This window comes from Daktulosphaira vitifoliae, unplaced genomic scaffold (assembly GCF_025091365.1).
Source record: "Daktulosphaira vitifoliae isolate Bord-2020 unplaced genomic scaffold, ASM2509136v1 Scaffold_4, whole genome shotgun sequence".
Lineage (NCBI taxonomy): Eukaryota > Metazoa > Arthropoda > Insecta > Hemiptera > Phylloxeridae > Daktulosphaira > Daktulosphaira vitifoliae.
In genome coordinates, this window is record NW_026099575.1 from 15520429 (window position 1) to 15532580 (window position 12152).

At 25.6% G+C, this 12152-nt stretch overlaps 3 protein-coding genes across 7 annotated transcripts in view; 2 read left to right on the top strand and 1 right to left on the bottom strand.

Moving 5' to 3' along the window:
- Positions 1-1307, bottom strand: part of LOC126904629 (myb-like protein D) — a 6011-nt gene extending 4704 nt beyond the window's left edge. The window contains exons 1-2 of one of the 2 annotated variants that reach the window (XM_050683810.1): positions 1170-1307; positions 477-703 (exon numbers count right to left, since the gene is read on the bottom strand). The gene's annotated coding sequence lies outside the window, so the exon portion shown is untranslated. Of the gene's footprint in view, positions 1-444; positions 704-1169 lie in introns of both variants that reach the window. The other variant, XM_050683811.1, reaches the window with a different exon arrangement.
- The window catches only part of LOC126904634 (UPF0046 protein T07D4.2), an 8454-nt gene extending 2195 nt beyond the window's left edge, over positions 1-6259 (top strand). Inside the window, exons 1-6 of one of the 3 annotated variants that reach the window (XM_050683818.1) lie at positions 1428-1548; positions 2075-2183; positions 2325-2483; positions 4787-5163; positions 5408-5634; positions 6072-6259. In XM_050683818.1, the coding sequence (XP_050539775.1) occupies positions 2349-2483; positions 4787-5163; positions 5408-5634; positions 6072-6199 (867 nt within the window). In that variant the 5' untranslated portion in view covers positions 1428-1548; positions 2075-2183; positions 2325-2348 and the 3' untranslated portion in view covers positions 6200-6259. The other 2 variants (XM_050683821.1, XM_050683820.1) reach the window with 2 other exon arrangements.
- Positions 6260-7897: 1638 nt separating this feature from the next.
- Positions 7898-9302, top strand: LOC126904638 (2-iminobutanoate/2-iminopropanoate deaminase-like). 2 transcript variants are annotated; one of them, XM_050683831.1, is made up of 4 exons: positions 7898-8045; positions 8501-8658; positions 8887-9011; positions 9056-9302. In XM_050683831.1, exons 1-4 carry the CDS (start codon positions 7987-7989, stop codon positions 9068-9070), a joined length of 357 nt encoding a protein of 118 aa, XP_050539788.1. In that variant the 5' UTR covers positions 7898-7986; the 3' UTR covers positions 9071-9302. The 2 variants fall into 2 exon arrangements, with proteins under 2 accessions (XP_050539788.1, XP_050539787.1); XM_050683830.1 differs by having other exon boundaries at positions 9073-9302.
- The last annotated feature ends 2850 nt before the right edge of the window (positions 9303-12152 follow it).

Here is a 12152-nt window from a genome sequence, read left to right on the forward strand (position 1 = left end):
ACACCCAGAGAAAAACCTCGATCTATATAATAAATTCATTGTTCAATTTGATAAATATATCATTACTATTGAATCAATGATATATTTATCAATATGATATTTTTTTTTCTTGTCTTGAACAATAATTATTTATAAGAATAGTTATTTTGTTCGTATTAATAAAACATTATCATAAACCCTTGATAAAATTTCTCTTTCAATTTTGATTGAGGTTTTTCTTTGGGTGTATATTTATTCATATTTCGAATAATTTTTCGTTTCTCTCGATAAATAATAATAATTGAATATTCTTATCATACGAGCAGACGATTTTAACTTCGAGTGATTTTTCGAGAGATTCACTCGATTATAAAAATGTCTCGATTACTAATCATTCGATTATGCCCATCACTAATATTTAGACGATTGTTTTCCGTCAAAAATTTTAATTTTATCATATCTTACACTATTTGTCAATTGGTTGAAATTGGCGCTACCTGTAAAACTCGCAATATATTAACAGCTATTTCCGAAGTGATAAATCGTATTTCAAGATGCAGTGCTATATAGTGTACTTGTCTATGATGCAGTGTAAAGAATGTCAGCCCCTGATTGACCCATTCTCTCTATGATTATGATCCAGTCGATTATATTTTACTTCACGGTGAAAAAGTAGATTAAATGTACTCTGAATAGAAAATATGTTATGTATTCTGTAGTTCATCTACGGTTCATAAATATTAAAAATATTATTAATAAAGCTATCGTTAAACAGACCGTAAGTTTATCCACAGCTACATAGACCGTAGGTTTATTCAGAAAAAATAAATTGTTTTTAATATATACCATAACTGCTATTAACAATAAAAATAAGCAATTGGCTGTTTTCAATTATAATTTAAATCCATAATAGAACAGAGATGTTCATATGAATTATAATATAATCCTTATATAAATAAAGGTGGATTTAATAACCAAAAAGAGCAAAAACAATCTTTTAATTTATTTATTTCAAACTTCATAGATTGAAATAAATTATTTAATCTTGGTACTAAATCTAATATTTTAGTTTAATAGCGTAGAGTTCTGATAGATTGATTCTAAAATTTTACACAAAAAGTTAGATTAAGTCGGACTGAACCCGTAAAAAAAATTTGAGGTTTCATTAGTTTTATTAATTTGTATCGTACCTAAAATTATACATATATATATTTGGATCCAATCGAATCGGACCACATTTTTAAGGCTCGTACTGATATTTGTTGTAAAAATATTTTCACTACAATAACAAATAAGATAAAATAACAAATGTATTATTAAATGTAACTGTATGTAAATGTATAAATGTAACTATTATAGTGGTCTACATAAATTATTATCTACGAGTATTTTAAGTCTGTTATCATCACAGTAAAGGATTCAGTATATTGAACGCGTTTCGTTAAAAGTTTTTTGATACCATTATCGTTATATTTCAGTTACAAATAAAATTTAATATTAAATATAAATATTCAAACTTACAGTCAATAATGTAAATTATTTTTAAGTTAATTCGAAATTATTTAGACCGTATGTAATTTTTATCTGTATAAATAAAGACTTCAAATCAATAACGTACTGTGTACAAAATAATATATAAATTAAGTCAGTTCTAGAAAAATGTTTCTAGTACTATACCCAATTAAAACGAGTAAATGCTATAAGAAAGTGAAGGTAACAAATGAAGGGTAGATGTACTATTTTTTTAAATAAATTGAAATGTAAATTATATTTTCATAAGTAGTAAAAGTTATTTTATTTTAAGAGTTTTACATTTTTGTATACAATTTTCTTTGAATTACTAAAAATAAATTTTTTTGGTACATAACATGTTATTGATTTTAAGTCTTCAAATATAAAAAAAATATACTGATTAACTTATAGTTAAATATACACTTTGGTTAATATGAAACTATTATATTATATTTGTTATAATGAAGTTAACAATCAAAATAAATTTTTACAAATTTATTATTTTAAACAATTCTAGAGTATCTATTTTTGTTGATAATTATTATTATAATTATATAATATTATATTTATTTTTTTTATATAGAAAATATTAAGCAACTTATGGTATATGAAGTTGAATGATTATGTGTATAATGTTTTACTGATTTAACCAAAAATATGGATCTCTCATTATCTAATACAACTTCAAAAATGTATGTATTTATTTAAAATTATTGTATTTTATTACATACATGTATGTGCATAATAGAAACCAATAAATAATTTTAAAAGAAATACTCTATTTTAAATCATTCTTTAAGTATTAAATAATAAAGAATAAATAATTTATACAGTGATAAATGCAAGAATAAATAATAATGAGTACAGATATTGATTTAAGTGTTCATCCTTTGACTCAAGATCCAACCAAAGCATGGGAAAAATTTAAACAAACACAAAAAAGCATAAAAATTCAACCTCCCATACCTAAAGGCCCTGTTGCTGATGACAAAGTTAGTATTGTTAAGTAAATTTTTAACCAATATTTCTTAGCTGCATGACCACAAAAATAAGAAACTATAAATAGATAGTTTTAAAGAAAATAAGATGTAGCACAGTGAGGTCGCAGCACAGTGTGAATGTGGCATAGTAAGACCAAGTATAGATTATACCTAACTTGTTTCTTCTATCAAAGAAACACTTCGATGTAAATCTATAGAAAATGCTTAATTTTAAGAAGTTGGTAGATTTTTCCAAAAGCAAAATGAACTATTTTATCCTTTATTATTCCTAATTAGTAGTTATATGATTTATAAATGTAATACATAAATAAATATCTAATAAATTTGTTTAACTTTGATGGCTATTTGTACATAGAAAATAAGACATCGAGATAGATTTTTTCAACTATAGTACATAAGCTTTAATTTAACATATGTTTAAAAGACACAGTATTTCCAGGACATTTTCAAAAGTTGACTTTTGTGTAATAGTTGCTATTTTGAATTCCCCCTTGTGGGCAGATAATAGTCAGGATTCCAAAAAATTTATATATAAAAAAAAGGAATTAAGCAAGGTTTCTATATAAAAAAAATTATTTTGATTTGTTCATTTTTGAAAAAGTTATGGCAGTTTTAAAAGAAAAAAAAACCCAGCACAGGGGGTCGTGGCACAATGGTGACGTGGCATAGTTGGGGCAAGTATAATATTTGACAATAATTAAAATCACTATCATAAAAGAAGCTTCGATGCAAATCTTTAGATAGTGTTTAATTTAAAAAAATTGGTGGATTATTACAAAAGCTACATGATCTACTATTTCCTTATATATATGCTGATTAAGATAAAGTATGTCGAATGACAGAGGAATATAAATATTATTTTTTATAAAAAAATTGTATTGATCCATACATTTTTTAAAAAGTTATAGCATTTTAAAGTAAAAAATGTAAAATATAAAATCGAGAATTTTCACACAAAAATAGCATTTAGTAACTATTTTCATTGTGAAGAAAAAATAAAGTCCGACATTTTTTTTATGCCATGATAAAGTATATTACATTACCTTTAATTTAAGATATATATAAAAGTGTCAGACTTTCAAAAGTTAAGTTGAAAAAATTAATTTTTTGTGAAAAAGTTGTCATTTTAAATCCCCCCCTGTGGGCAGGTAAAGGATCAAATTTATAAAAATAAATTATATTGATTTGGTTATTTTTAAAAAAGTTATGGCAGTTTTAAGTAAAATAAATTGAAAAAATGTCAAAAATTTGCGATTTTTAAATTTGTAATTTTTTTGGAGGTTTCCCCCATTTACGGGGAACGAGGGAATTTTTTTCAATTTTTGAGGGTAATGTCTTTGATTATAACGATTTGTGATATTTTGACGTATCATTGAAAGAAATCGGTTCGGTGAGAACTGAGATAAAGTTGTAAGAGACACAAAAAACAACACATCATAGTAAAACCAATACCTTCTCAGCTTCGTATCAAAGTAAAAATGGAAAAAATTTTAATATTTATCAATTTTAAAAATTGTAATTTTTTTGAAGTTTTTCGTCAATTACAGGGAACATGGAAAATTTTTTCAATATTTAAGGGCAATGTTTTAAACTAGATTTAATTTGTAAATTTTTGATGAATTCTTGAAAGAAATCAGTTTGGTAAGACCCAAAAAAAAGTAGATGGACATAAAAAAAAAAGCCGTAAATTTATTACTTTCTCAGATTTTCATCAAAGCTAAAAAACCTTAATTGAAATAGTATAGTTAGAATTTTTTAAAACTAGAAAATTTACTTTAAATAGTTATGATATTATTTTTGTTTTTATATTAATGTAGCAATCAGAATAAATTCATTTTATCATATATTATTATATCCAAAATAATTGTTTTCTTAAATAGAAAACTAAAATGTTATAGATGATTTAAGGTAATTTTAGAATTTGTAACTAATAGAGGGATATTTTAAAAAGAGTGCATTTTTTCTAACTATTTTTTCTAAACTGATTGCCAATTTAAAGTATTATGTTATTATCAATGTTCTTATTATTTTAAGTATTTACTAATACTTTGATTTATTTATAAGTAGTTATATTTTCGAAATTTATTAAATTGTGATACAGTTATTCACAAACAATATATATATGTTTTTAATGTGAAAATATGCTATTAAATAGATAAAAACCAGTCTTTGCATTGGTATAATCACATGTTAAAACCTTATTAAATTTATTTAAAGCAAATTTTATATATTTAGCTTAAGGTATCACTTAACCATTTATGGATAATTCTTTTAATTGTTTTATAATTTTTTAGGTAAGAATTGTTTGTATGAGTGATACCCATTCAAAAATATCCTTAATGAAATTTGATGTACCATTAGGCGATATATTCATTCATGCTGGTGATTTTACTAGCTGTGGAGGTTTGGAAGAGGTTATAGATTTTAATAATTGGCTTGGAACATTGCCGCATAAATATAAAATAGTCATTGCTGGAAATCATGAGCTTAGTTTTGACCCAACATTTACTCAACATACAAATATAAATGATATTCCAACATTAGGTTTTGAACAAGATTTAATAAAAAATGCTGTCCAACAGAAGAATATTAAAAATTATTTAACAAATTGTATCTATCTGGAAGATTCTATGACTGAATGTTTTGGTTTGAAAATTTATGGTTCACCTTGGTAAGATTAATTTTTTGTACTAATAAAGTTAAAACAGTATAAATTAATTATTTTAATTATTAACAATATATTGTTCTATTACAAAATAATTGAAACATAAATCTGTAACATAATTAATTATTTATTATATATATATATATTATAAGTATATTTATTAATAATAAACATACTTATACGGTTATCACTGCTTTTAAGTTAAAGATTTAATTGTAATTTTTTTGTTCAAAATATTATTATAATTCAGGCAACCAGAATATGGAGGTTGGGCATTCAATATACCCCGTGGTCAATCTTGTTTAGACAAATGGAATCTTATTCCTGCAGGAATTGATGTTTTAGTAACACATTCACCACCACTAGGACATGGTGATGATTGTTGTTCTGGAGTAAGAGCTGGTTGTGTTGAACTTTTGTTATCTGTTCAAAATCGAATAAAACCAAAATATCATGTTTTTGGACATGTTCATGAAGGTAAATATAACAATAAATAACTTTAAAAAAACCTTTGTTAAAGATAGAAATTTTGTATTGAAATCCTACATTTTAAATGAAATGCTAATCAAAGATATGTTTAGAAGTATTCTTTTACAGATATTAGAAGATGCAGCAACCTATTTTAATTTTTAAACGTCCACTTGACATGATCAAATCAAAATGTCTTTATAATTTATTTTAAAATCTAAATTAACTATTCTGAATCATGTTATAGCAGAAGCTCATGGAGCATTAGCCACATGGCTAGGTGTCACCTCTAGTTCTAAAATATTAATTTTAATTAAGATTATTCACTCACAAGATTTTTGTAAATTAAATGAAGTATTTTTCTTTAGTATGGGCAACTGCATTTCCAAATTTATGCAATGTTATTTTAAATTCTGTTGTTTAAGCGTTTCTTTTTTTTTGTACAGGTTATGGAATAACTACTGATGGAAAAATAATCTATATAAATGCATCTAGCTGTGATCTACGTTATTTACCAGTAAATCATCCAATTGTTTTTGATATAGCATTGCCTAAAGGACAAGAGAAAAAATAAAAAAATAATATTATACATACTTTTTATTTTGAAATATATCATTCTTTTAAAGCATTATGATTTTGATTTCTGAATTTTTTAATTTTTTAAAACATTTTTATTGAATATGTTCATTGTTTACAATTAAAAACTTCAATATCATCTATAGCATTATCTACAGTTGTTATAAAATTAATACCTCTCCTGTATTTGAGTTAAATATTTAAACTGATTCTTAATTAAAATTAGAGGGATTTTATTTCTAATTCAATTTATTTATTTTAGCTTCGATGCGATGTTTTACTAAGATGTGTTTTTTTTTTTGTGTCTGTTACCACTTTTTTTCAGCTCTCACCGAACCGATTTCTTTCAATGATACGTCAAAAGATCACAAATCGTATCTAGTCGAAGACATTACCCTCAAAAATTGAAAAAAATTTCCCTCGTTCCCCGTAAATAGGGGAAACCTTCAAAAAAATTACGAATTTAAAAATCGCTAATTTTCGAAATTTTTACAATTTTTTTACTTAAAATTGCCATAACTTTTTTAAAAATAACCAAATCAATATAATTTTTTTATATAGATGCATGATATCATTACCTTTCATTTGGTATATTTTTTTTTTATATGTGACCCTTTACTTGCCTACAGGGGGGGATTTAAAATGACAACTTTTTCACAAAAAATTTACTTTTTCAACTATAAATAGCATTTGGTAGCCATTTTCACTGTGAAGACAAAATAAAGTCCAACATTTTTTTTTTTATAATAAAGTATATTACATTACCTTTAATTTAAGATATATATAAAAGTGTCAGTATTTCCAGAACACTTTCAAAAGTTAAGTTGAAAAAGTTCTACTTTCATATATGCATTTTTCAGATTTGAACCCCCCCCCGTATATAAGGAAATAGTCTGATTTAAAAAAAAAATTTGTCCAATGAAAGATGTATATAAACACTACTTCTCATGAAAAAATTGTATTGATCTATACATTTTTCAAAAAGTTATAGCATAATAAAGTTAAAAATGTAACATACAAAATCGAAAATTTTCACACAAAAATAGCATTTGGTAGCCATTTTCACCGTGAAGATAAAATAAAGTCCGAAATTTATTTTTTCCGTAATAAAGTACACTACATTAGCTTTAATTTAATATATATATAAAAGTGTCAGACTTTCCGGAACATTTTCAAAAGTCAAGTTGAAAAAATTAATTTTTTATGAAAAAGTTGTCATTTTAAATCCCTCCCTGTGGGCAGGTAAAGGATCAAATTTATAAAAATAAATTATATTGATTTGTTCTTTTTTGAAAAAGTTATAGCAGTTTTAAGTAAAAAAAATTTCAAAAATTAGGGATTTTTAAATTTGTAATTTTTTTGGAGGTTATGTATTATTGAGATAAGGCCATTTAAGTGAAGTATTTTACTAACCACATGTTCATATACTCATTAAAACTTGTATCTAACTTAAAATTTGATTAAACTTTAGCTAACGTATTAGGTAAAATTATAATTCAATGATTAAACGATCAAAGTATTATTTTATCAGTGTAAAAAATCATCTTATACTCATATGAATTCATAATATCTAAATCTCGCTTACGTAATACATATAATTTTTTTTACATTTTAGATTAAAACTTATAAATAATGACATCAGTTAATAAATTGTTAACTGGTAATAATTATATAATCTGTAAAAAATAAATGCTTATAGAATCTGTTCTGTCAATAAATTAAGTAATCAATCGCTCTCAAGATTACACGTGACTCTTTAGTATAACTTTGAAATTAATTTCTAATATGCCAACTATAAATAAAATGATAATAGTTGAACCAAAACAAAATGGAAATCTTAAAAGGTGTGCATTTATTATTAAGTTATAGAGATGTTTCGCGTTTTAAATAAACTCTATTAATATATATATATATACAAGAGTTCAGTAAGTAATAGGTCGGTTGTTAGAAACAATAAGAACAATAGAGACTCGTTTCCTTACTTACTGAATACTCTTTATCTCTCTCTATATATATATATTATAATATAGTTTTAATATATAATAGTAATTTAAAAAATACATTTTTGACAATTTCATTATTTAAGATCTTATTGGAGTCTAATTTTAGAATGGTTCTCAGCCTTAGAAATACGAAACACCTTAAATTTGAAACATTGAAAGTTTTCAATTACATACGTTTTTATTAGTACTTAGCTTATATTTATTTGCTAGAAACATCTCTACTAAAAACTAGTTATATATATAACTATAGATTGGGAAATGAAATATAATAAATTTAAAATAATATATTTTTCAAGTAATGCGGTCGTTGCTTATAACATCGTTTATACTTCTGCAATTTATGGCAAAAATAGAATCAATGGAAAATTTCCTGAACAATTTATTGATGAAGTCCATCTAGCATTTAAAAATCTCTCTTATACTTTAGAAACTGCTGGAGCATCTTGTGAATCAGGTATCAAATTTTTTTATTTTATTAAAAATTGAAAATATTTTCAATGTTTCTTATAATAAAAAAGATCTTTACTATGAAATAAAATAAAATAAATATAGTCTTCATATATATGACTGTAATCCTTAGGTTCCATAAGATTTTTCTAAATACATTTCATACTTTCGCATACTATCATTGATGTTATTATAAATTGAAAGACGTTAAGTAAAAGTTTTTATTTTTTTGCAGTTATTAAAGTTGTTATTTACATTAAAACTTACAGTGTAGCTAGAATGATCAATGATGTATTCTCAAAATATTTTTCTATTCCATATTGTGCAAGATTACAAATGCAAGTTGATCAATTACCAGAAGTATAGATCTTATTTAATATATTAATAATAAAAAAAGTTTATAGTATCATTTTTTTTAAAGGGAGCTGGAATTTCAGTTGAAGCCATTGCAGCAGTCCTTCCAATCAATAAGATAAAAATCGAAAAGTAAAACTAAAATTATATTATCATTATATTAAAAATTTTTAAAATACTAAAAAAAAAGATAAACAAATCTATTTGAATAATAATATTTATATTTCTGTAAATTTTAGAAAACCTATGTTGTAAAAATATTAATAAAGAATAAAATTATGTTATTTTTCAAGTTAATTTTATACTTATATGATAATTTTATTATGCTCATTTCATGTTACACAGCGACATATGATACAACCAATATATTAGGTATGTGTTTGGCAGAACTTAAAATTTATTAAGTTATTGTAATTTTAATGTGGAAGTTTTTTCTCAATTTCCCAGACTTCTGTTAATTAGCTAACTCTATGAATTTCATTTTATATCTTAAAAATTACCAAAAATTAGCGTAATTTGGTTTGTAAAATTATTTTTTGATATTTTTCTGTTCATAATTTCTCTTCTTAAATCGACACAAATATTTTTTGGAGTAAATTGTGCCGTTGGCCTCACGTCCTTTTGTTTCAATGAACATTACACATTAAATTTGAAACAAACTTTGTTCCACAAATTTGTTGGTACAAAAGTTACCCACTCTTTATTAGCTTCGATGCGAAGCTAAGAAGGTATTGGTTTTACTATGATGTGTTGTTTTTTGTGTCTCTTACAACTTTATCTCAGTTCTCACCGAACCGATTTCTTTCAATGATACGTCAAAATATCACAAATCGTTATAATCAAAGACATTACCCTCAAAAATTGAAAAAAATTCCCTCGTTCCCCGTAAATGGGGGAAACCTCCAAAAAAATTACAAATTTAAAAATCGCAAATTTTTGACATTTTTTCAATTTATTTTACTTAAAACTGCCATAACTTTTTTAAAAATAACCAAATCAATATAATTTATTTTTATAAATTTGATCCTTTACCTGCCCACAGGGGGGGATTTAAAATGACAACTTTTTCACAAAAAATTAATTTTTTCAACTTAACTTTTGAAAGTCTGACACTTTTATATATATCTTAAATTAAAGGTAAATTACAAATTTAAAAATCGCTAATTTTCGAAATTTTTTCAATTTTTTTTACTTAAAATTGCCATAACTTTTTTAAAAATAACCGAATCAATATAATTCTTTTTTTATATAGATGCATGATATCATTACCTTTCATTTGGTATATTTTTTTTTATATCTGACCCTTTACCTGCCCACAGGGAGGGATTTAAAATGACAACTTTTTCACAAAAAATTAATTTTTTCAACTTGACTTTTGAAAATGTTCCGGAAAGTCTGACACTTTTATATATATATTAAATTAAAGCTAATGTAGTGTACTATATTATGGAAAAAATAAATTTCGGACTTTATTTTATCTTCACGGTGAAAATGGCTACCGAATGCTATTTTTGTGTGAAAATTTTCGATTTTATTTTTTTAATTTTTAACTCTATAATGCTATAACTTATTGAATAGTGTATGGATCAACATAATTTTTTTATTTTTTTAATAATCCCTTTTTCATTCGACATACTTTATCTTAATTAAGATATTAATAAGAAAATAGGAAATTATATAGCTTTTGGAATAATCCACCAATTTTTTAAAATTAAACACTATCTAAAAATTTGCATCGAAGCGTTTTTTTTTTATAGTGATTTTAATCACTGACAGATATCATTATACTTAATCCAATTATGCCACGTCACCACTGTGCTGAGACACCCCTGTGCTGGTTTTTATAATAGAAGACTTAATCTGAAAAATATAAATAGGGTAAATGTATAACCTATGTACCTGATTACATTTGAGTTCATGTTTATGTCTTATTCTTCCTCGCTTTAATCCCAACTACTTGGGGTCGGCCACCCTTGTCCTAAACTTCCCCACTTGACATGATCTCCCACACAAGCTGTCCTCATATTGCATTCAATATCATCCTTCCGTGTCTTTTTTTGGTCTTCCTCTACCTATTCTTCCTTCAACATTTATTCCTATAACTGTTTTTACAGCTTCCGATTATTCTCTCCTCATAACATGACCAAACCATCTATATCTATTTTCTCTCATCTTATCCACGATTGACGCTACACCTATACACCCTCTTATATGCTCGTTTCTTATTCTATCTTTTCAAGTTACTCCACTCATCCATCTAAGCATTCTCATCTCTGCTACACTCATACTCTGCTCTACTTTCTTATCAACCGCCCAACACTCTGAACCATACATCATAGCTGGCCTCACTACAGTCTTGTAGAATTTACCTTTCAGCCTCATTGGAATTCTTTTATCGTATAAGACGCCAGATGCTTCTCTCCACTTCAACCACCCGCACTTAATTCTGTGTCTTACATCCTAATCAATACCACCACTCTTTTGCACAACTGACCCTAAATACTTAAAACTTTCCACCTCTCCAATCACTTCTTCGCCTATTGTCACTGATCTCCTCATTTCACCTACCTTGTGTTTTCCTTTGTCACACTCGTATTCTATATACTCTGTCTTACTTCTACTTATTCTTCAACCCATTTCTTTAAAAACTGATCTCCACACCTTTAGCCTTTGATTAATTTCCTTCTATTAACACTATATCGTCAGCAAACAACATACACCGCGGCAACTCTCCTTGTATTTCTCTAGTAATTTTATCCATCACTATAGAGAATAGGTAAGGGCTTAAAGCAGAACCTTGGTGCACTCCTACTCTTACCCGAAAACTTTCCGATACTCCTCCTACGCTTTTTACCCGGGTACAAGTGCCATCATACATATCTTCTATTATATTAATGTACCTTTCCGGGACTCCTTTTATCATTAATGCCCAATTTAAAACCTCTCTCGGCACTCTATCATACACTTTCTCCAAATATATAAATACCATACACACCTTTTTCTGCTTTTCCCTAAACTGTTTTATTAGTTGCCTCACACAAAATACTAGCTCCATTGTTGACTTACTAGGCATTAATACAAACTAGTTTTTAGATACCGATGTCTCATTTCTTATTCCCTTATCTATTACTTTTCACCGAATTTTCA

Coding starts and splice junctions, on each gene's coding strand:
- LOC126904638 (XM_050683830.1), top strand. CDS start 7,987: ATGCCAACTATAAATAAAATGATAATAGTTGAACCAAAACAAAATGGA. Junction 8,046..8,500: donor CAAAATGGAAATCTTAAAAG/GTGTGCATTTAT, acceptor ATATTTTTCAAG/TAATGCGGTCGTTGCTTATA. Junction 9,012..9,072: donor AAGTTGATCAATTACCAGAA/GTATAGATCTTA, acceptor TTTTTTTTAAAG/GGAGCTGGAATTTCAGTTGA.